The sequence below is a fragment of the Amblyomma americanum genome, chromosome 5 (genome assembly GCF_052857255.1).
Source record: "Amblyomma americanum isolate KBUSLIRL-KWMA chromosome 5, ASM5285725v1, whole genome shotgun sequence".
NCBI lineage: Eukaryota > Metazoa > Arthropoda > Arachnida > Ixodida > Ixodidae > Amblyomma > Amblyomma americanum.
The window spans coordinates 110,822,671-110,847,536 of NC_135501.1; the positions used below are offsets into that span (position 1 = coordinate 110,822,671).

The 24,866-nt window shown below is 43.9% G+C and overlaps 1 protein-coding gene across 2 annotated transcripts in view; it reads right to left on the reverse strand.

The window, feature by feature from the left end:
* Positions 1–3,618: 3,618 nt before the first annotated feature.
* LOC144132604 (multidrug resistance-associated protein 1-like) overlaps positions 3,619–24,866 on the reverse strand; it is a 119,882-nt gene continuing 98,634 nt past the window's right edge. The window contains exons 21-28 of one of the 2 annotated variants that reach the window (XM_077665134.1): positions 20,413–20,754; positions 17,630–17,731; positions 16,272–16,484; positions 13,521–13,679; positions 12,037–12,203; positions 10,850–11,044; positions 7,766–7,971; positions 3,619–6,246 (exon numbers count right to left, since the gene is read on the reverse strand). In XM_077665134.1, the coding sequence (XP_077521260.1) occupies positions 7,806–7,971; positions 10,850–11,044; positions 12,037–12,203; positions 13,521–13,679; positions 16,272–16,484; positions 17,630–17,731; positions 20,413–20,754 (1,344 nt within the window). In that variant the 3' untranslated portion in view covers positions 3,619–6,246; positions 7,766–7,805. Of the gene's footprint in view, positions 7,972–10,849; positions 11,045–12,036; positions 12,204–13,520; positions 13,680–16,271; positions 16,485–17,629; positions 17,732–20,412; positions 20,755–24,866 lie in introns of both variants that reach the window. The other variant, XM_077665133.1, reaches the window with a different exon arrangement.

The following is a 24,866-nucleotide window of genomic DNA, read 5'->3' on the forward strand; positions in this document are numbered from 1 at the left end:
AGAGTGCTATTTTGCTGCATGCAGCCGTGAGCGAAAAAAAATTTGTAGAGCTTTCCGAGCTTCCACTCAAGCGAATGCATTCAATGTAAGGTTGAATCTCATTGCATAACAAGCTCTTCTTATTCTTGAGACTAAATGTGAGAACAATATTACTGCCCTCGGAGAGGGGGTCTTAGGACAAGGGTCCTGCAATGGACGAGCAGGCATTCATATGGACAGCAAAAACAAAAATGTTTTCTGAATTCATTCGGTTGCTTTTGTCTCGGTTAAGCTGCACAGGAGCCTGCGCATTCTGTTCCAGGACAAATTTGCAACAAAGTTTTGTGTGCTCTTTGTTTCTTTGTTCCGCTTCCTGATCCGAAAAATATCAACATGCTATTGCACATCAGTATATTTTCTGGGACAGAAAGATGGGCGCCTGACTTCGCCAGATCAGCAAACGCTGATTATCGGCCCAATGCACAACCGACGGACTCGCCACTTGGAACCGTTTCTGGAACGCACTTTACGTGAAGAATCTTCCTGGCTCCTCCATGCCATGTCTGTTTGGCGACGTTTGCCTGCCCCCATCGTCCAGTCCTTCCCCTCTCAAGCGTACCATGTCCCACAAATTGTGAAGACTGCACAATGGCTATGAAAGTCTTTCATCTCCCTCTCACTCTTTGTAATCCACATCTGATCATCCCATACATCTTCAGTCCCAAGTCAGAGTCAGCAAGCCTTCGTGGTCTGCGCGTATTGCCTTTTGGTACCCATGCATACCTTGGCCACCGTAATCAGTGCTAAACAGAATTATTACTATTATTTCTAAGTAGCACAGGTGACCTAGGTGATAAATGCACGCACACTTGAACAGCGGAAAAATAAACTTTTTTTTATTTGGTAGTCATCACATGCTTAAGCTGATTTGTGAGAACCTGCTGAAAGCGAAAACAAGCGGTGCTCGTCGACACGGTCATCTTGATCCAAAAATAACAGCGCGCAAAACGGGCAAGAAGGGTAGAAAGCACAGGACAAGCGCTGACTCTCAAATAAAGTTTATTCACAGGAAACCGACAAATATAAGGGAACAGGCAACAACCGAACAACAAAACCACAAGGTACTTGTTACTATGTTGGGTCAAGGTGAGCAACCTCACTATCTCGCAGGAGCAAGGACGGTTTGATGACGCACAATCTTGTTTTTTTTTGTCATTTGGTAGGCTTCGACGATTTCCCTGCTCAGCTGGTCGGGGAGTTTATACAATATGTCATTATAGTATAAGGAAAGAAAACAGCATTGACACTATCCGCAACAATGAACTAAATTAGTGGCGCCGGTAGAATTTAATGAGTTAAGATGTTCTCTGAGTCGTGTGTTTAAACACCGTCCCGTTTGACCTGTATAAATTTGACCACAGGACACATGTATGTTAAACACTACGGCCTGAAAGCACAGCAAAAATTTGTCATCATGCTTAATACCACAAGACGCTACAGATTTATGAGGATTGCGAGCCCTATTTTCTACAATTCAAAAAATTTAATTGAGCTTATTTTGTGGCGAAAAAACAACATCCTGTTCTTTTATATCCGTCTGTTTCCTGTGATTAATCTTCACTTGAGAGTCAGCGATTGTCCTGTGCTTTCTACCCTTCGCCCCGTTTTTCGCGTTGTTATTTTTCAGTTTGTATCACCAACTCGCCCGCCTAGCTATCGTGTTGAATTTCATGTTGTTTGCTTGACTGCTGCTACTGGCGTTCAGCTGCCACTTAAGTACACAGTCCCCTTCCTGTTAATTTCCTGTATATTCCTTTCTAGGCGCTGCAGCCGACTGAGAGTTTCACGCAAACGGACTTAGCGCTGCTCGATCGTATTCTGGTATGAGGCCTACCATGTTTTTATTTTCTTTTAGGAATGGAGCCTTTCTGGAATGAAGACCACTCTTAACGGATGCTAACTTTTGCTTCCTGCAAGTAAAGTAATATAATGGCAGTGCCATTTGTAGACTTCCACTTAACAACAGATGTGTCCAATTCCCACACCAATCATGATGCAACTGAGAAACATACGAGTTCTGCAAATATTTCATTCCCTGGTTCCAAATCCACTTTGTAGTGCACATTACAACTCTGATCTGTCATGGAATTTTTAACACACTAGAAGTGTAAGATGAGTTCACAATGTTTTGCTGACAAGGCCCATATCATTGATTACCAGAGAAGCATTTGCAAGTGATGTCATTATAAGTCTGCCTTGCCGGTTAATGGCCATCGCCACTACTGAGATTTTTTTAGGCCCGCATTCAAAAAAATTACTTTTCGCTCTTAAAGGTAAAGCGAACACTAAAACGGTAATGGCAATATTTTTTGGTTTAAAATTCAAAAACAATAAAAAAATTGACGCATTCATCTTTAGGCATCAATAAATCGTATCTAGGCAAAAATTAGCATTTAAGAAACGAATACAAAGAAAATACGGTAAAAGGTATTCATATGCTATCGCAGTATTTGGCTGCCTTAAATCATACTTTATAAGGACAAATATTTACACAGAACTAAAAACATTCCGCTAAAAAAACCTAGCCAAACAAATTTATTTTGTAATCGCTGTCATAATGATATAAGCAGCACGAAGATTTTATACATAAGAGTAATCTGATACCTACTAATGGTTTTTGCGTTGCTTGCTTGCATTTTTTCTTTTGCATATCCTGATTGCAGTGCATGTAAGTCCCTCATAATAAACCACGAAATAGTGAAAGAAATTCAAGAATAATGCCGCAACCAGAAAAAGTTGCTCACATCTGGCTCTTCTGCCGCCACACTTTGTAAAAAATCGCCTTAAACAGGTAATGCGGCATCTAAAAACGCTGCATTGCTTGCCGCCGCTGTTCCTGGTCATAGCCGCGAAATTAGTCTCCACAGGCACCGGCCTGCCTGTGAAGGAGGGCCGAAATCTTTTCGAAGACTAATACTCATTCTCATCTGTTGAACTCTCGTAGAGCGAAGTCTTTTAAACGCTTCGAACTCTCTCAACTCCTTTGAACCCGTGAACTCTGAACTGAATCACGAACCACATTTACAGGCTGATGATGTTCGAAACTTGTTTTGCCCCCGTAGGGCGCAGCGAGATTTGCGGGGCCTCGCCCAGGCGCACACCCCTGAAGAAGTCGTGCGCCTGGCCGGGGGACGCTTATCCCCATTTTCGTGTGAATCGCAGTCACAGTTCTAGTGAAGGAGTATTGCTTCATCGTGAAACAACTCCGCCGTCCCTGATTTGTACGTGTCATCACTACGCGTAAGAACTTAATCAACTTAGTCTACAGTTCTGTAGCAGTGGGCTGCAACAACAAAAAAGTCTTACCAATGGTTCTTTGTAAGACGCAGTGAGTTCGCATCTTTGCTGTTTTATGACTATACAGCTGTACTGAAGCGCAACAAGTGCTTTTGACTAATTAGAACGTGTTCTCAGGCTAGTTGGTTCAATCCTTCAGACATGGAAGTTGCGCGAAAAATACACACACAAGACAGAGTATGGGGCGAGCGCAAACTTAAAACTCGTTTTATTCAACGGACACATGACATATTTGAAGCAAGAAGAATACACTTTGATCATGCGCAGCGAAACGGTACGGCAAGGCCAGAACTTACATCGCCTTATCGAGGAAGGCTACCTCACTATTGACCAGCGCAATCGAAGAATCACTTATACATTCATCTCCTCTTTCCTTTATGAAAAAGGCTTCCATAACTTCACGCGCGATTGTGTCGCGACTCCTGCGTATAACTCTAATCTCATTCAGCCGTGGCCGACAGTCACTGCAGGACAGCCAATGCTTAGCCAAATTATATCCCTCCCTCGTTGTTAGCGATAACCCATGTTCCCATATACGATCGATCATGCAGCGTCCAGTCTGGCCTACGTACGTTTTTCCACAAGTTAGTGGTATTTCGTAGACAACTTTGACGGCGCACCCAGCACAGGGCCTAGCGTGCTTTTTTTCTCAACCACTTTGCTTTGTTCCTTGATTGGTGATGTGGGGGCAGAGTTTTGCCAGTTTGGACGGCGCTGTAAACACCATCGGCACATTGTACTTTCCCGCCACCTTCTCCATGTTATGTGATACTTTGTGCACGTCCGGCATGACTACTAGTCTAGATTTGCTTTCAGCCCTTTGCCGCGCTTTCTCTTTGCAGTAGCCTCTCAGCCACAGCAGCCACGATCGCACAAGGAAACCCGGCAGATAAGCGCCTGCCAACCTGATCACTGAAATTTTTCTGCATTCTGTGAGGGAAGGCTGTAGACACAGAGCAGCAATCCCACTCTTAACAGTTTTTTAGTTCTTTGAACTATAGGATAACAGATCTTTTTGGGCTCTTGGGCGTTACAACCAGCACACACCATCGTTCGAAACCATCATGTGGATGTCTAAAAACTGTAGGTTGTCTCCCGATGGCATTTCATGAGTAAAAGTTAGACCTTTACCATGTTGCGTGCTTCTGAGAACAAGAGCCGCCTACAAATCCTCACTTTCTTTCTGGACGTTCCTTCCCACGGCAGAACTGCCGTATCTTTGCGAGGATCATACACTGGTAAACGACCACAAAAGCTAAGAAGTAATTATGAAAGCCGTACTTGGTCAAGGAGATTTCTGCAGTCGCAGTGCACAAATGGCTCGAGGGCCGCGTATGTCTCGCGAAGTAAATTTGTTTTGAATTGCTTGGAGCAAAATTTTCGCAATAAGCGCACAGCCCGTCATCCCACATAAATATGGGTTGGTTTTAAATATCTCACGCATCATGATGTCATCGGTGATCATGAAGCTCAACCACCAGAGCGTGCTGCGCTATCTATCTCCCTCTCGGAAAACAATTCTTAAACGAAGGTGGCTGATGTGTCCTCTTTTTTTTGGCTTTGGCTACGGCTGGACTTAGTGCCCCATTACTTGTCAGTATGTGCCGCTAGATGCTTCTTGTTTCTGTGTTTTCATGACAGCCGCAATGACATCCGTATTGATCCCTATGATTTATGAGTGTCCAGAAATTATTTTAAAAAAGACATAATTTAAAGTTGCATCTTTAGAGTCAAGACGAGTTCAAGCGAAACGAAACCAAGAGGCATCATGATGTGTGGCACAAATTTTAAGCATCAATGAATGACAAGCATGCTGTGAAGGGAGCTGTCCCCTCTTGGGCGGACGCAGCCTTATTGAAGTAACACTTGTTCGGGGCTAGTTGGTGCATAGTTCTATGTACAAATGTTAGCCCAAAAATAAGAGACGGCCTTATAGCCCGACCGTAACCGGCGTTAGAGGGCCGTGCTATTTCGGCGGTTTTCAGTTAGCGACACCCTCTAAACCGAAGACTCAAGGGGTGCTCGTGTTCTGCGCATGCGCACTGCGCCGCTAATCTTCCCCCTAAGCAACAAAATAATCACCACCATCGCCAACCTTTCTACGTCTACTGTCCGACAAACACCTCTCCCATATTTCTACAATCATCCTTGTCCTGTGCCAGCTGCGGTCATCTTAGCCCAATAAATTTCCGATTATTATCGGTTAATCTGACCCTCTACTGGACGTGAACTAACTTGGTATCGACTACATATATTGTTACATAACATATTGGCGAGACAATAATTCAATTGGCTTTGAGTACCATTGCAGAAAAAATTGCAGGAGAGCAAGGACACAAATAGTTCTGAACTTTTTATTGACCTCAATGGTAAACGAGATGTTGGTGCCTGATTGTGGCGCCGGCTACTTCTTTCCGCATAATGAAAAATAAACACTGCAACTAGCGACAGAACGCTCATGAAACACTGCTACAACACACAATTCAGAATGCAAATAATAAAACGCGAAGCAAGAAATGCTGATATAAATTATAAAAATAAACCATAAGTAATGAAATTACTCAACGACATAAACTGAATAGATATAAACAATGATTTCTCATGAACAGAGTAAACGCCTAAAAAATGTTTTTTTGAGAAAGGAAATGGCGCAGTATCTGTGTCACATATCTCGACGGACGCCTGAACCGCGCCTTAAGGGAAGAGATAAAGAAGGAACTAAGAGAAGATATCATGAAATACGGGCCGTAGTAGAGGGCTCCGGATTAATTTCGACCACCTGGGGATCTCTAACGTGCACTGGCATCGCACAGCACACGGGCGCCTTTGCGTTTCGCCTCCATCGAAACGCTGCCGCCGCTGTCGGGATGGAATCCGGGTACTCCGGATTAGTAGCTGAGCAACCAACCACTGAGCCACCGCGGCAGGTCACGAATGCGAGAAAAAAGAAAAATAACAAATGGGCAGAAACAATTGCGATATCAGATACATAAGATACAGGACATAAACATATATAAATGATTACCAGAACACTGGACAGCACGACTGAAGGCGAGCAATAACACATTTTTTTAAAGTGATATCTGGTACCTCCTGAGGATGCCACAGACCTCGAGGAAACATTTAAACGCTATGACTGCCCGTTTCCACACAGCATGCGTCGGTCGTGGACCTAGTACTTTTTGGAGATTCAAAGAGGCGTTTTATCAAGGGTGGTCAAGTCTCTCCTCAGGTGTCATGTTGTCATGGATGCAACAGATGGCGTACATCCTCAACCTTGAACCACACGCGCATCGTGGGTTATATCCACGCCTAATTCTATGTAGAAAGTGACTCGTGTACCTTTCATCTATCGCGAGCGCTGAATGAGAGTTTCTATATTACTGTGGAGTGATATTGGTATTGTGAATAGTGAGAGAGGTTAAAATATATAAACGTTGGAAGTTGTGTAATTTGATAGGAACCACATTTTTTCGGTAACACTAATTCCCATGTATATGAAACAGCAGCCGATTTCACGTCATCATAATGGCATGCTAGAAGTTAATAACATTAGCCTGAGTTTGCCTGGCCACTGCATCTGCCTCGGTGTTTCCTTTCATAAGACAGTGCCGGGGTATGCATTGAAACACTACTAAATGCTCCTTCTTTGATGCCTTGGAGAATTATTTAAGCGTTTCGTAAACTAAGCTTATCTTCCATGATGCAGAAGTGACGCTGACGAGGGATTTTAATGCAGCCTGTGAGTCGATGAAGATCACCCACGTACGTTGATCAACTTATACTACGAACTTTACTGCCAAATAAATAGCGTATATCTCACCTTTCATAGATAATTCATTGATAATGTTCAGTGAGCCAGTTTAAACGCTCATCGTTTATTCGGCTCTCGAATTATCAATGCAGATGTCGATTAATTTTGAAGACGTGAGCCATCAGTCAATATCACGCATTCTTGCTTTCACATGCACGTGAACAGCAAGAAACCGGTACAGAAGCACGGGGAACGCATGCACTTATATTGTTTTTTGCGAAAATTGGCCGCTAGGATGTATATCGGTTTCAAATTTCTAAAGAAGCAACGAACTACATCCCATCTATGCCGCTGGCGCATGCTTTGAAAGGCATATACTGGTTTTAAATTGTTATGGTAACATATGGTAAAGTCATTTTACCTCTAACTGGTAAATTACAAAAAGCACTTGAGATACATTGAGTTCTTCAGTTCTATAAAAGCTGGCTGAGAATGCCGAAGTTGGAGAAACCATTACTTAATTAAATGGTTATTTAAAAAAGGGTATACCCATCCATCACAGTTGAAATATACCTTACGCTCCAGTTTTTCACCATGACTGCACTGTTTTCCTTCATAAAATTTCTATGAATAACCATTGTGACTGCGTCTTTCGTGAGAAGTAAACACTGTTACCTTCTTCGCCAAGTAAAGTATTCATGGTCTGGGCGTGTCGCTACATCCTTGTGCTGTAATTACGTAGTGCTGGAGACTTGAAGGCCGCGTCCAGTGGCGCGAGCCCTGCAGCAAGCAGCAGAGCATGGAACTCGGAGCGAGGATCCGAGGCGAGGCTGTTGGTATGGCCGAATTCAATAACACGGCCTCCAGCCATCACAACGATCCTGCGTAGCAAGAACATTGAAATTACCAAGCTTATGCTTCTACATGAAGTGCGATAACAAAAAAAGTTTTTTTATTAAAATATTTTACGGTTTATGTGGGGTCAACGTCCCAAAGTAACTCAGGCTATGACAGACGCCGCAGGGAAGGGCTCCAGAAATTTCGACCACCTCGGGTTCTTTAACGTGCAATGACATTCTTGTCTTAAAATGAACGACGCTGACTTTAGTGACAAAAATACTCGCTACTGACTCAAAACTTACAATGCTGAGTATAAGTAATTTTTTGAAAAGAGAAATATTTAACAGTAATTCCTAGTGCAAAAGCAGCTTACTGTGTTTAAAAAAAACGCCGCAATTTTGGGCGGGTAGTTTTCACGTACTGAGATATTATGGCAACAAATTTAGGCGCTGTTCATTGATCAGTTTAACGCAATGCGATGTACAGAAGGATGAGGTGTGCCAGGTAGCCATATATCTTGACATCTTTGTGGCGAGGATATCCGAATGAGTGTTGTGACAGGAATCGGGTTTGAAATGTGTCTATATTTGCAAAAGATTCCTAGAGATCACTACTAAAATCAGGGGCAGATTTCTTCGCCTATGCAGCCAAGGCTAGGCAGAAAAAAAAAGGTGACGCTCTTAATCAGCGTACTGTGACACAGCGCCAAGTTGCCCGGCCAGTAAACAAGGGTTATACTAACCGCACCTCCTGCAATCAAAGAGGAAAGGCGGTTTGCGGGGTCGGTCTCTTGTTTTTTTGCCGTAAGCGCACCCCTTGAGCGGCACTTCCACTGCAACCGAAAGCCCAATATTATAATTTAGAGGGACGACTGGAGGTGTAATTCAATTGTTAAAATCAAAGAACGACCCATATCTTTATGTGAACTTGTTGGCTTTGTCGCCGTCGTCTCCAGGACTGCATTCTGCCGCGAAATGACTCATGCTTGTGGTCCTTCAGCCTTCAAGAGGCAAAGGTCGCCTGTTTTCTTTTCTTGCCTCGCAATGGTTGCATTGCCGCAAAAACTTGTCCCCGAGCTTAAGTACAAACTGATGAAGGAAAATCGCCACCCCTGATGTGTCTTCCTGTTAACACGTGATCAAAACAAGCTATGTATTTACCACCAAGAAAAGAACGCCCGAAAAAAAGATGAAGAATACCGCATTGATCACGCAAAACGGCTGCTGGAGTAGAAATCAAATAATAACTATGGATAGGTAACTGTATAAACATCTTCGATCCACAAGTCACGCAATTCCCTACGTTACCCATATAAAAAAAATCGGCGTTCTGACTTTTTATACTCCCATGGCACAGATAGCATTCAGACAAACAGCTAAGCGCGCCTCAAAAGAAAATGCTAAGGAAAGCTACTTAGCATCAATAGCAGCTCAACTGACGACCTAATGTAAGGGAGCCCCGTCTGATCTCCACCAAAACCAGATGAACCTTATGGCGGCATTATATCTAGAGTTTCGTATTTCGTAAGGTTAAAATTTAGTAGCTGTAGTCGACAGGTTAGCAGCCGGTGCGCGGCGAGGACAGGTCGTTCGCAAGGGCGGTGCGGAAAAGTATTCTGAATGCCCAACGTTGCTCATTTGGTGTGATTACAGTCAGCTGTAATTAGGAAAGCAAAAAAGATTCACAAGCAGTGGCGCATTAGTTGCGTGGTTTTACAATGTCCGATCATACTATAACCTTACTCTGAACCGCGAAGATTGGCCTTAGACCCATTTACAAGAACAGTTTCCAGCCAGGTGAAAATAAACTTATGTTCCGAAAGCTCGTAGCATTGGCGGTAGCCGCCTTGCTAAATATGTTGGGTATCGATATGGCCTGAAGCTCTTTAGTGCCTTTAGACATTTTGTAACGCTGCCAGTGAAAACGAAACTACTGGAAGTAGTAGCACAGAACATCTTTAAAATTCCAAGGATCTTAGCTAAGTGCAATGGAGATGCAAGCGGCTCCATTATTCTTGTGTTCGGGTTAGAAGCCAATGGTTCGCCCCCATTATGTTGATAGTGTCACACAACGAGGAAGCTGACGCTTGAACATTTCCTGTCTTTCAATCGGTGTGCGACGTGCTAACAAAAAACAAAAAAGAGGGGGCGTCCGGTTTCGCATTCTTTTATTTCATGCGTGCTGCAAAGTGATCCTCATAATACCAAGTTGTATTCAAATAAATGTTTCTATTTTGCGTGGTTTTAATTGTAAAAACGACGTCACGTACTGTCGCATACAAAATATCGCATAAAAAATGGGATACTCAAATGCATTTCCACACCGTGATTATTATGTGTCGAAGTCAAACCGTACTTGCTCTAAATTATCCCAGAATCAAACCTCCAAACGAAAGTATTTTACCCCACGGAAAATCCTTCGAATGAATCTGCACTAAGACAAACTAATTACCCTGCGACTGCCCTTTAAAGGGCTTAGCACAGCACACCTGGAACTGTGGCGGCTGTATTCTTCACTACAGCATTATGCTATCCGTCAGGAGTTTTTGCGGCTGTTGTAAGGCATCTCCAAGCACTGAAGGCATGAATATTTTGTGCGGCAAGATAAATGACGAAAGAGGCACTAGCTTGTATTTTCAAGGATTCAGCTGTTAGGTTCGATGTTTAAGGTTTGGTAGCTTTCAAAGTACACTTCTTCCTTGAGAGCTTCTCAATACTTTTTGAAAATTTAGTGCATCGATTCGCGATTAAAACCAAAGTTTCTTACATAATAAACTAACAGTTAAAGTGCACTATTATAGTAAAAGACGTCTCAGGATGTGTTAGGGCTGGCTTCCTTAATCTGACCTTTCTTAGGAAACGCGAACATTTTCGATTTGCTTTGCGTCATCGTATATCAAACTAATTCAAGATCACTCACTTGTCATAGTCGAGCACGGTGTCCAGTCGGTGCGCGATGGCCAGTACCGTGCAGTGGGCGAAGCTGTCCCTCAGCGTGCTCTGCACCAACCTGTCAGTGTCTCCGTCCATGTGGGAAGTGGCCTCATCCAGCAGCAGCACACGTGGTCGACGCAGCAGGGCCCTGGCCAGGCAAACCAGCTGGCGCTGCCCCGCACTGCGTAATTTTGGGTGCAGACATGGCGTGAAACCGTATACAAGAGCGGAAGGTTTTAATTTTATGCTTTTGGACGCATTATATTTGTTTAGGTTTTATTTGTTTTACAGGGTTTAACGTCCTAAGCGACTCAGGTTACGACGAATGGTGTTGCGGAGGGCTGTAGACAATATCGTCCACCTCGGTTTTTTCAACGTACACTGCCTTAGGAAAGTACATGGATCCTAGCATTTCACCTTCACCGAAATGCGACTGCCGCGCTCGGGTGTAAACCCGCGTGTTTTGTGCCAGCATTCGTTCAGCAGAACCAACTAAGCCATCGCGGCGGCCGCCTACGCTTTGCATCGACAAGGCGCGGAACACAGAGTGGGCACAAGATTCGTTTAACTGGCACGAATTTGATGATTATTTGCTCATTGACTCAATTGCTTCTATGGTTGAAAATATTAGAATTTTCTTTCCCGTAGCGAGGACAATTTATAGTACATATGACATTACAGCAATTGATTTATTTAGGCTTGAATTTCTGTCTTTCTGTTCGTTTCGGAGTCATCTGCTAGGAAACATCTATCTGATGTTCCCTTATGTTGAATTTTTCATCTTTGTGCGCCATATGCACTCCTTTTCCAAGCCGTTATTACCTTTTATTATGCGCACTAATATGGCGTCGGAAAAAAAAAACTGAGAAGATTCGAAGAGGGCTACGGGCGCTGGATCCTTCACGCCACGTTGGTGGAGGTTATAGCCGGGGCCTGTAATCCTCCCCTACTTAAATAATAAATGCTGTCCATGAATAAGCATTCAATCCTTGTCTCATGGTCATCTTCAGCCCTGCTCCCACTGGTTTTCAATTAAACATGTCACACAGCTATCGAAGATTCGTTGCACATCGGACGCCCATCGGTAAAGTGTTAAAGTTTGGCCCCATAAATGGCGATACTTAAACCGGACGGCACTGATGCCTATGGCGAGATGAGATTGAAGCACAGTACCTGAGGTTGCTTCCGGCATCGCCCACTTCGAGGAGGATGCCCTCCGTGTGGCCTCCAACGAAATCAGTTAGGTGTGCTTGGTCCAGAACTCGGCGAACGTCTTCATCGGAATGGCTGCCAGTCGGGTCCAAGACGTCCCGCAAGGGGCCTCGCGTCAAACACGGGTCCTGTCGCGTATGAGGCGGGAATACCGGTCAACGAACACAGAGAGCGATGACCGTGTGTCTCTCATGCAGCCTGGTGTATATCCGCCATGTCTGGAGGTATTCCTGGTGAGGGCTATCTCACATCACGGAAAAATATCATATCTGACGCTTACACGAAGTGGAAATTACGCTCAAAACGTTTAGAAATTTTACTAACGGACTGCGCATGGGTAGGGACATAAATGGAAGCAATTGGAGGCTAATAAGCAGAATTTCGAACCTTTACTCAGGAAAATAAATTCTCTAGCTGCTGCTACGTCTGCTTAAGTAATTGAAATTATTTTGGCAAGCAATATCCGAGAAGAGCTGAACTCTCAGCCATAGGCCCATTTTATCGCGCAACCCTGGGTACATTTCAAACAGCTCAAGGTAACCGATAAAAGATTCAAAGCTTATTATAATAGGCATTATTATCAAATGATATTTAAATTTCTTAAACTGCTTTACGTATCTGCCAGAGTACTTTGTCACCGAAAGGCAAACCCGAAGCAAGTGTCTGATTTTAGATTCTGCGATATTTACACGCCTTTGGCACTTAATGCAGGGAACTGAAATAATTCATAACAAAAACAGGTTTTAATTGTTTGAAAAACAAACATTTTGACAAATTTGCATGTGTGGTTTGCTGTTACATATGTACATACAAGAGAGATCACGTATACACCTTTGATTGGAATCTTTCCTCAGTCGCTTATAGTAACAGTCACAAGTGAATCTTTCCTCAGTAAAATTTTATGGCACCCACTTTAAGCACTGCTCAGAACGCACTACGTGAGTGTGTTGAGGCATTTGCTTCTGAAGGAGCTTTGATAAGTCGGCTCATTTTTGCACTTGGTTCAACTATGACTATATTTAGGAAAAAGAATTGCTCCTTACTGCTGGATGTTTTTAATATTTTAGGAGCAAGGATTTGTCCCGAGCGGAAGCCGTGCTTTTATTATATTATTCCAAGGGAGTGCCTTCAGAGTTATTTAAGTCAAGACCTCTACCTGAATACTTGCTTAAAGGTGCGGTATTATTTTAATTAAACACTACGATTAACAACTTTTTTTTGCTCACTTCAAGACACCTTTTGCAGGTAAAAATAAACGACATGCACCTAACTGAACAAAAGCTCTTACCACTCTAAAGATTATGTTCACGTTCTCCAGTTATTCACGACATTTAAAAAAAATTTAAGTGCGGAAGTGGGACCTTCGATGCATATGTTACCGTTCGCTATCACGTTCTGGCGTTATAGATGTTTGAGAAACAAAACAATATGAAAAACTGTCTCACCTGTGGGATTAAGGTGACGACGGATCGAAGTTTTCGCAGGGGAACAGATGCAATGTTTACACTGTCGATCTGAATGCTTCCCTTAGACGCTCTCAAAGCCCGCAGGACTGCCATGAATAGCGAAGACTTGCCAGCCCCAGTGCGGCCGACAATGCCCACCTGCAATGTTAAAAATGAGAGACTGAATATTGATTAACACCTTGGGAGGTGTCCCACAGCGCTAACTGACGTTGTTCCGCTGCTTGATTGTCTTGGACAATGCTCATTTATGTGCTAATTCTACCAGCAATCTAAGCTTTTGCAAGCTACAAAGCGATGAATATGATAGAAACAGTTCTGATGCGTTCTGATCGACTTGCTCTGGCTGGTATGAGTGTGCTAAGTATGCGTCTAGAACCGGAAGCCAGCGTGATCTCGCGTTCATGACACACGTACACTACATTTGTGGGCGCGTAATTTACGTTGATTGATGTTACACTGTTATTGTGACAAAACTCTCATTGAGCGCTTATGTACGTATACAACATACCACGCGTTATGGGCGCGCCTAAACACATTCAGTATTGTCTAGATATTAAGCTGAGAGCTCGCGACGCCTGCTTCGAAGGGACTATCTATTTGATAGTGTACAAAGTGCAGTGTAGCAAGGAAAAGCTAGCGCATTCGCAAACGAATCCAGCAAGTATCAAAGGTAGAATTTGCCAGTCTATATGCCCTGCCTATTAGAGTACCTACCATCTCTGTGGCACTGACAGACTATCATATTCGAGACGATTCAGGATGTTTGAGGGCATGGAAGTGCCCTTTTTTGTGGGCTATCAATGTGTGTAGTGCTCCCTGATATTTAGCCGTGGCATGATACTAGACTGTAACAGTTAAACTAAGGATGCTGCCGCTAGTTCAAAGTTAACTTGTTCCATGCCGTCCCATAGGCCATCGCTCATATATGACCATCGTTTAGAAACTGCCGCCAAAAGTCTAAAACGGCGCCCTTGGACAAGCTGTACCATGTAGTATGCTTATATTGCACCTTTTTTGTTTCAGTTTAGTTTCGTCATTTAGTAACGCGAGGAGATGACGTGAACAATGAACCTGACCGGTCATAGTCCGCTGGTCATCGGGCATGGCATCCGATTCACCGCGTGCTCCTCAAAGGTAAAAGAATACACGGAGCACTTTTTTCTCTTTTTACGCAGTTTTTAGGAGTAGTAGAGATTTAGACAACCACATGAAATCGTCCTATTTCGATTTTGACTACAAGACTTTGACTCAGAGGCCCGGGACATCAGTGCGTGCTCGGACGTGTTTTGGTTTACCGTTCACATTGTTTTTTATGCAATGCACTTGATTTTTAAATAATAAGAGTGAATTTATTTGATTCTATAGAGTCTTTGCAAAATACTGCGTATATATTTTACCAAATTCGCCAGCAGAAGTTTCATTATGATGATGTCAATATGACCCCGCCTGCTTTTCACCCATTGAACAGTTCACTACCTATCGAAATTATACTGAAAAAAGTAGGAACTGCAAGATCTGCTATAAAAAAAAAAAACAAGAAGAGAACTCAGACCAAGTGTAATGTGCAGCAAATCCCACATCTACCTCCACTTAATGCATTCATGCGACTGCTTTCTCTAGTGGCGCTGCAGTCACACTGGGTTAACTTGTAAGGCCACGGAATGGGCAGTGTATTATATAAGCAGCTGAAGATCGCAAGAATGGTGTCTATGTATATGTGCAACGTTTTGTAAGAATAAAATCTTTGTAATCAAATTGCGGCTCAGTGCAGCAGCTTATTTTTGTTTTGCGTATAATATTTTTCCTCTTACCAGCATATTTAACGAATAAATTTTTGAAAAGTTTTGCACTCACAGCTCTGGCACTTTTTTAGTTTGGAAGTATAATAAATAGGCTACAGTTGGATGTATTACAATCTGCATTGAATTTAGCGCTTCTTGAAGAAATAAGTTTTTATTTTAAAACACTTCTCGCCAGATCTTTTCGCTGTAAAAAAATAGTTAATTGATCATTATGCGAACGCATGCGCAAAAAGCGACAGAAGAAGACAACACACACACACGACAAACACACAAGTGACCTAGCCTCCTGGGATAAATGTTAAACAAACACTTCTGTGAACCGGTTAACTTTCCTAGCTGATTCGATATTAGCCAAGTGATCGCAGTGTTTAAAAAATGAGCGTAAGAAAGAATAAGGTTCTACAATTTATAACCAATGAATGAAACAACAGCTCGGAACAAACTTTCTGCACGAATATGGCTGTCTTATAATAAACGCATATCCTTCGCACTAAAAAGGGGAGGTAAGTAGTGCAGAAAAACAAGTACAAGCTACTCTAACGGAAGCTAAAAGGTGGCAATACACTAGTCAGTTGCAGCAATGGTTGATGGCAATGAAAATGACGTTCAGCAGGGCGCTGCTTTCGTCCCTTTCAACTAGCAAAGCTTTTACCGGGGCGAGTTGGTCTCTAAGCATTTAAACGTATGCGCTAAAAGCGAAACAAGAAGACGACACTTGTGCCGCTTTTAGCGCATGTGTTCGCATAACCTCTCAACTACTTTATCCTGAAATAAACATTTAGTTTAGCACTCTTTTCAGGCTGCCTTCTTTGAAAATGGCGTTCAGTGAATGTTTTAGAATGCAAAGAAGAAATAAAATTCTTCGTTCAACAAGAAGCACCAGACAGGAGGTTAAAAGTTATTTTTTTTTGTTTTTGCCTAAACCTACCTTTTCGTGCGGTTCGACTGTGAATGAAACACCAACAAGGACGTCCGGAAGGATTCCAGGCTTGTAAGAAGCGTTAAAATCATGGAACTCGATTTTTCCTTCTGTTGGCCATGTTGCAGGCACCGCTTGGGATGCTTGAACTGAAAGGTGGTCCCGGACTGATGCAGCTGTTTTCCTGAGGCTTCCTCTGATTTGCGGTGTGCCGCAGTCAATCTGTTTGGGTAGGAGAAATACGACGCCAAACGTTAGCCGGCAATTCGTCCTGTGTAGTATTTAATGAAACTTAGGCACAATGAAGCAGTTTCGACAGCAACTGCACACGGTCTCAACACATCATTTAGAGTTAAAGCTGGCTGTGAGAGCATAAAGTTGGGCTATATAGTTTTACAAAGATAGGACGAGAAGACGACAGATGACGCGAGCTCGTGTCTATTCATTGCGTCCCGTCCTTGGCGTAACTTATTCAAGCTAAGGCTGCTTTAGGACCAAATCAGAGTAAGAAATTCCCATTCCAGGAAAGACCCCATGTCCAGTACACTTAAAATAGGAAAAACTAGGAAGTCTGGGGACCAGGTTTCAAATGCAAAGCTCCATAAAGCGTTGTATATGGTTGTATACCCTTCATCTGTACCCGTATGGCAGCGCTCTTCTGGATGCTAATGTTGACTCCCCAAAACAAATAACCCCGGAAAAATAATAAAGCATGACGTTTAATTGGTACTGAACCACTTTCCATCACTGGAGATTATCCCTAAAAATGCAGCAAAAATTGAGTATACAAAAAAATGGACTGACTGGCATGCAATTTGATGCGGCGAATGCTGCCGGCAGGGAAAAAGTGGTGTAGTTCGCTCCTTCAGCAGCGACACAACCCACAGCACAGGCTTGACTCAAAACGCCAACAACCTTTATTACACTGTTCGGCCTTGCTTAGGCCTTCACATGCCGAAGTGAAATTTGGGCCAAGCAAACCTTTAATAGCGCGTTCGTACAAGCCATGTAAATAAAGTTCTGTAACAAAGATTTCCGTTTCGAGGAGCCGTAATTGGTTGCAGTGTAGCTGAAAACTGAAGACTATGTTTATGGATGTCAGCATTGAAGACAGTTGACCGGTAATCTACAGTACTCATACCTTTCAGTAATGGAGCGAATGTTAGTTCAGCTATATCTATGACTATTATCTCATTCGGCGGCAACTACGCACTTTATGAAAGTGGCACAATAAAAAAAACTACATAAAAGTTAGAACTAGGACGCATTCTTCGCACGTGTATCTTTTTCTTCATATCAACCAGCAACACTTGGCACACATGACACAGGAGACACTTGAGATCACTCTAGTTTGTTGTGGCACTCACCTCAGATGGAAGCCGAGTATATTCAAGGCACCGCTCGAAAGACACCAGCATGTGGCCAAGAAAAAAGAGTGCTGAAGTAGAGCCCATGATCAGCAGAGATATCTGCGTAGAAAAAAGCACATACCACTTGAATGTATAAAACGACAAGCGATTGTACATGTTTACAGGATGTATGAGCTTTTGTGCAAGTGCGCACAGCCATGAAACCCAAGAAGCCACCAAAAAGACAGTATGAAATGCCACTGAGAAAGCTCCAGTAGCTTTCTCTAAGCGAGCCTTACTGCGACGGCTATTCAAAACTTACCACCGTTATTAAAATTGCTTGTCTTTTTATGTATACATGTTTCCACCGTGTGTGTACATTAGACGTCCTCCACTACCACATGCCAGAGAGCACGCGTGCAGTGTGCGGACATCAGATACGTATCATAGCACAAAGGTTGCCTTATTAGGTTAACGCGACGGGCTTCCGTTTGACCTTACTATGCTGATCGCCATCCACTGTTTACAGCTATCTCGCATGGCCGGTTTCAATTGTGATACGGCAGTCAGGCTTTATTTTCGAGAGAGTAAATCCTGTTTTTTGAAGAGCAGAAATCGCTAGCCTCTGTGACGAATTTGCTGGCTAGTGTGAAACCCTTGACAGACCTTAAAGAGTCTTAAAGCTATAATGTCGATTCCATAAGCGCTGCCATTTTTTCGCTCTTTTAATTTAATTGTATTGGAACAAGTTTTGGTGGAAGAGCGAAAATGAATAAAAAAAATAGCAACGCAATTAGGCGTGCCGTTGCGCAATGAAGTGCTTTTGGTTCGAACGTCATTGGACCATATTCCTTTCAAGGCGCTTTTTATTTTCGCGACGCCACTAGCGAGATTCGAACCGCCGCTTGGGTAAATAGAGTAGCTATATTCTTTGGTCCTTAAATCCACTCGGAAATAATTTTTTTAATATTGCCTTCAGTTCACAGAAAAAAAAAATACAGACCGGCCAAATCCGACACGCGAGCCGGTTTACAGGCAACTTCGGTGGCAAACTTGTACTATTTATTCTGGCCCACCAATGCATGTTCACAAGCTGTGTGTACCAACTGGCTGGCTCTGGTTGTTGTTGTTGTTGATGTTCTTGCCTCAAATACGTTGCCCCTGGTGGTACAGTTTCATTTTTCGTCTTAGTCATCTTTCATTCCTTTGTTTCACAGTTCGCAATGTTAACTCCAGCAGCGCGCTGCTCAGCAGAAAAAAAGAAGCTGCCGACGCAATGGCACTGCACTCCTCGAAATTAACAAGGGGAGTCATTTGTCCTGCTTAGGTTCAGTAAACGAAGCAAAAAGAGCCGCTGTCTGTCCAAGAAGCAAAGGTAGCTAGTCAAGCCAGAATGCATCTACCATGCATGATGCGCCCTAGAATGTGATACGCTTCCCCTGCAATATATTTCATGCTAACATGTAATCTCGACGGAAAGGTGGGATAACAATTTTTGTCGTCCCATGAGCAAGTGCTGAAAAGACAGGGGCAAGTGTACGGGTACACAATATTATGAAACGAATCCGACAGGAAAACTAGCGATACTCTGTCACGAGAACTTTTTTGGAAGTGAAAGAATTGTTAATGAACTGCGTCAACTGAGGCACCCTACAATATCAACAATGTGAACACAATATTATCTGTGAGGCACCCATGGTCTAGTTGTCAACACCCTGTGGAACTGCCCGCGAAGTTCAGCGATCAAAGCAGCACACCCAGGGACATACGTTGAAGTCCTGGAGCTGTGGCTTGGGAAGAGCGCGATACGTTGGGCCCAACGCATTTTCAGAAGGTTATTCACAGAACAATTAGGGCGGGACACTGTGGCCCTTCAACAGGTTTTTTATTTTCCGGCGAGGGGACCACACAACACGGAGTTCTAAAGAGGCACCCATCTTGTAAGTGCGAGGAGCAGGCGTTACGCAGTTCCGAACATGAAGGCTGAACTGCTTTAGTGAGAAAAGACTGCACATCAATTGGTGTCCCGCCGCCAGTCTCCCCACATCCCGAAATAGTCTTAAACCTTATCTCTCTTCCACCCTAGGGAAGGATGGATTTCAGCACATCTAGCTAGTTCCCGAGTGGCGCCTTGAGCTTAGATAGTACGAGCCGGCTTTTTTTGGGTTGGCACAAAGTCCGCTACAGCTTTTTTGTTTTAAATGTACTCGCTACTTAGGAAGCACTTCGCATTACAAAAGGGAAAAAATGACGCACACGACCACACGAACTTAAACTGTTTGTTAGTTCTTGATGACAACTTTTATACAATTAGGATATCTCGCTCAGAAGCATGCCACGCATACAGTGGAGCAATTTCGCTTTGCTCTTTCATTGCCCGCACTAGCGCAGTAATTTCCATCATACTTTTGGTTACTGCGACTTAAGGCTCACTTGCAAATGCTCCTTCATCAGCAGTTGCAACCGAAAATGATTACACGTTTTTTTTGTACTCGTCTCTGTGTTCCACTCCCTTCTCAACTGTATGAAACATTGAGTGGCGTGTTTCCTTGAAGTGGTTACAGTGCCTCCGATTTGTAGCCGAGGTTACCAAGTGTTACGTCTTTGCTTATGTAAGCAGAGCCAATGAAATGCGGCTGATTTGACGGCTCTTTTCCAATTCACTTGTCAGCTGCGGTAAACTTTGGTTTGTACTTATAAACGTTGTTGAAGAGTCTTTATGTGCGGATGCATGAGTAGTGATCCTTTTTGCCTATTGTGGTGATTCATCGCAGGCTTCTAAGTAACTGCAGGAAACTCACCCCCATGGATGAATTAAGTGTGAGTCCAAGAGCGCTTGCACTCGTGATCTCGCCCTGGACGTTCCCGGTCGCAAACATGGTGAACGCCACGGAACACATGATCACCAGGAATCCGCATAGACCGCCTAGGAAACGGGTGCTACGGAATATGCCTGCGAGCGTCAGCAGTGCCTGGATGGCAGCATCCACGACCCGGTAGAAGTGTCTGCAGAAGTGCTGCTCCACGCCGTAGGAGTGGACCACGCTGAGTGTGTCACGCGTTTCGGCCACGTGCTGAATAACGCGAGAGGTCCGGGAGGAGTCGAACCTTCGCGTTATGTTTGAGGCCTTCGTTGTAGCGACCTGCAAAATGCCAGAAGCCAAAGCCTTGAGTTACTGTGGTGAAATGTAGCGCGAAGAAAACAATGACCAAAGGAAGAAGCAAGATAGGACACGAGCACTTTTTCGCTACAAAAACTTCGTTGGAAGGAATAAAAAGTATATACGCACCTCGTAAAAGATAATCAAAAAAATAACATTATGAAAAGTACAAAATAAAAATTCAATTAATGGGAATGCAGAGTACCAAGAGGTATGATACTAAAAGCAGGAAGCGCCATTTTCACCATCAAGGAAGGCCAAAAGAAATCTAAACTAAATCAGTTGCACATAAAGTCCGGGTATGCTATTTCTTTTGCAGTTAAATAAATCGATGGTGTGCTAATACCTGAACTTTCCAGTCCTGATATGTAAAATTCAGTTCTCTCCTTTCGAACTTCTTGCTGTCGGGCTATAAAAGGTGGTACTTTCTATACGGAGAAAATCAGAAGCTATTGCTTTCAGATACTGATTTAGTTCAGAGTTTGTCGCTAACCAAAAACTTATGCCGGAAATTAAGTGATCCTCAGGATTGACATTTTTTTGTGATGTATATATCATTGAGATTTTCATGGTTGCACGTAGGCAGGCGTACAAATCTCCATCCAACGGGGTGGTTTAGTGGCTGTAGCGTATGGTGGCTAAGCCCAAGGTTGCGGTGCCACATCCAGTCTACGGCAGCCGCAATTTGATCTAAGAGAAGCGCAAATATGCCAGCGCGTTCTGACAAGTAAGTGTACAATTAGGATACCCACGACTTGTCAAAATTAATCCGGAGTTCGTCTAAGACGCTTGTTCTAAGGTTGACCTAAGGGCAGGTTTAAGACGCTAAACCTCATTTATCGATACCACTACTTTTCATGAAATTGCCCACGGGGGAGCTAGAGATTACGGCATATAACTAAACTCTATGCTGGCAACTCTACTCTAGGACGCGACTCCACGCCCCAATAATATCTTTGTTAGATCTTGGTCGTTGCAAGGCGTACCTAAAGAAATGAATCCTCTACGCTGCAAGCAACCGAACTCCGATTATGGCATCCGGGGACATCATCACTTCTAAGATTTCCCGTTCCAATGCTTTAACATGCTGACGGAAAGGAAGCATTGAGCATAAGGAATTGGTGTCGTGGAGCCGTCATGTGCAGTTGAGAGAGAGAATTGCAAAATCCTCAGCCTGAAAAGAGGCGTCGGATATGGTTGTCTAATGACTAGTTGTGTGTCCTACACAAAAAAAGGAAAGCAATCACCATGTAGCACCTGCGACTATACATGAGACTCGTGGCGAAGACCACAAAATTTTTTTGCGAAGCAATACTACTTTAGGTCGCACTTGAGCCCGTTCCGTGGCGAGGCGGTGGTAGGCACCATTGACCTTTAGCGTGACCTCGCTGCGTGACGTCACACCACGTGACCTAGAGTGCCGTCACACCAGCTGTGTAAAAACGGGGCCCCATCTCACGCCGTCGCGAGGCGAGGCGGTAGCCACCAACGGCGGCCTAACTCCCGCTCCTCTCACCAGGGGCGCTACGGTCTCTATAGGCGACGCGTACGAGCGCGTACCGCGCTACAAGAACGACATTGTAAGACGCAAGATGGGTCTACCGCCGGACCCCGGGACAACCAGCGACACGCCGGACACGCAGATGCACAAGTGGGGCAAACTTAAGATGACCGACGAACGATGGGGGTGTTATGCAGACAACTTGGCCATCTACAACGTGGCCGAAACGTACAAGCTACCGCTAATGCATCGTGAAGACGACGAGGAGACGTACAACAAACTGTATCGCATTTTGGACGGGGACAATAACCCCAACATTTATTACGGCGTAACGCTACCGTAGTTTAACGAACGCTACTGCAAGCACCGAGTGGGCATATCTTACGACGCGGAGAAAATGGAGTGTTGCCGCACCGTCGGCCAATCGATACTGGAAGATTTTGTAATGGGCACGCTGGTGAGGGAAATGTTTGTCGGCATACACGGATTCGACGGATGACTTCCTCTTAGATGATTCACTGTAAGCCGTAACACTAGCATAACCCAAGACTACCACCAGCCATACTACCAGCTGATCCGAGAATAACACACTATTGCTTCGCAATCACCAGGCTTAACCAAGCTAAGCCACGGCTGTTTTTTTGGGAAAACAATAGGAATGACAATGGTCAAAAGAAAAAGGTGACACAGGACTTTGCCGCTGTCAGGGCCCAAGGAGATGCTATCCTTGACAGCAGTGAGAAGCAAACGCTTGAGTAAGGCCTTCAGTTTAGCTTTAAACCTCATGTGTAGAAACTTTAACTTCTTGTCGTAACTCAAGAAGATCGCCAAAAGAGCGTGAGATTACTAGAGGATAGAGTGCCTATGAACGCTACGGACTGCTCGACGTGCTGCGTAAATCGTAGTCGTCCTTGTTAACCTCTCTTGAAAACGTTCAATGCTAGCTTGAAGCACTATAACCTTGCGGCCACAGAAAGCGACGAGGTAAGTGGCCTCTTTGTTCACCCGAAGAAACTTGAAAGATTGAAATTTCTTTTCTTACTCAAGAATAAAAAACTATCCATGAGCCCTGATTTATTTCTTAAGCCGATCACAACGCGACTAACACGAGATAGTAACACGGAATTACTAACATTGTACAGTGCTAGATTAAATGCTTTAAAGTACTCATTTTTTCCTCACACAATAACTCATTGGAATGAACTCCCGCCTCAGGCTGTAAAGAGCGCTGATGCCTTTTATAAAATTGCTTATTTATAGTTGCTGAGTTATTTTTCCTTGTTCTTCACTATGTCCTATTACTCATACGTTATTGTTCTCTGATGCAATTTGACACGTTTTTTATGTATTTATTGCCCCTCCTGCTTGGATCCAATTTAGTGCACTAAAGTGCGCAGCATTCTATTAATAAATAAAAAGCAGCTCTAGCTTCTCAACCATATTTGTCAAAACTTATTTCGGACCAGCGCGGATGAAGAAAGCAGAACATTAATTTTTCAGCATGAATAAGAATAGAAAAGGAAATCACAAAGCATAGTTCATCCAGAAAAGCGGCCGTACTTGCTTAAGCAGGCCGACGAAAAATTTGCTATACGTGTCTACGTCCATGTTTTGTTATGTTCCTCCGTCTAATGTTTTGCATGTGTATCTTATCCCTCCCTCTTTGATCCTTCTTTATTTTAAACACTTGTACTACTGTGGTGGTCATCAGCGCTCTCTTTACAAAAATAAACAGTTGATAGTTGGTGCTCGGAGTATCTCTCGTTCTGCGTCCTGTCTTCGATAGAAACGGGCTCTATGTCGCCGAAAAGCCGGCGTCGGCGTGATGGTAAAATGCCGATTCGTCGAAAAGGTGTCTGCTACAAGGTGTTCCTATAGAACACGCTAGCCACTCCAGCGATGCATCGTATCTTCAGGCATCGCATCATCAGGGATCGGAGAAACCGCGAGCAACGCGCCTAGAGGACGGTCCTTCAGCTGCCTTCTTCCTGCTCACACTTATATAAACAAGCAGCAAGCGATGACTCACGTACCAAGTGTCACCTCCTAAACTGCTACACAGCCGAACCATCGACGTATTCCTAGTAGCCGCAGCTACGCGGCCTATACAGGAATCGAACACCTGACCCTCTGGCCGCGAGTGAGACACGATAGCGCTACGCCACGCAGGCACATTCGTACAGTTTGGTTAAAACGGACCTTTATATGTATTTCGTGTGCCCAATCACAGAATCACTGTAATTGTGAAGGATAAAACAGTGCCCGCGTCAGCGTGGGCAAGAAGAACCGCTGTGGCGTCATATCCTTAAAGGAGGAGCTTAAATGTTGACTCTACTTTTTATGCCCCACTTCGCATTTCTTCAGTTATGCAACGCCTCAGAACGTTGGAAAGGCTCGACTGGGTCGGCATTTGGAGCACGGGCGCTTGCGCCGCCACGCAGTGTTTGCCTTGGCTTGGCATACTTTAAAATAAATGCAGCGGCTTTTCACACACAACCACTATATATGACAACAAAAACCCCCTCGGCCTTTGCGCCAAGGTGATGAATAGTACGGAATATGCTCCATATTTGGTGTTCATGGTAAGCTGATC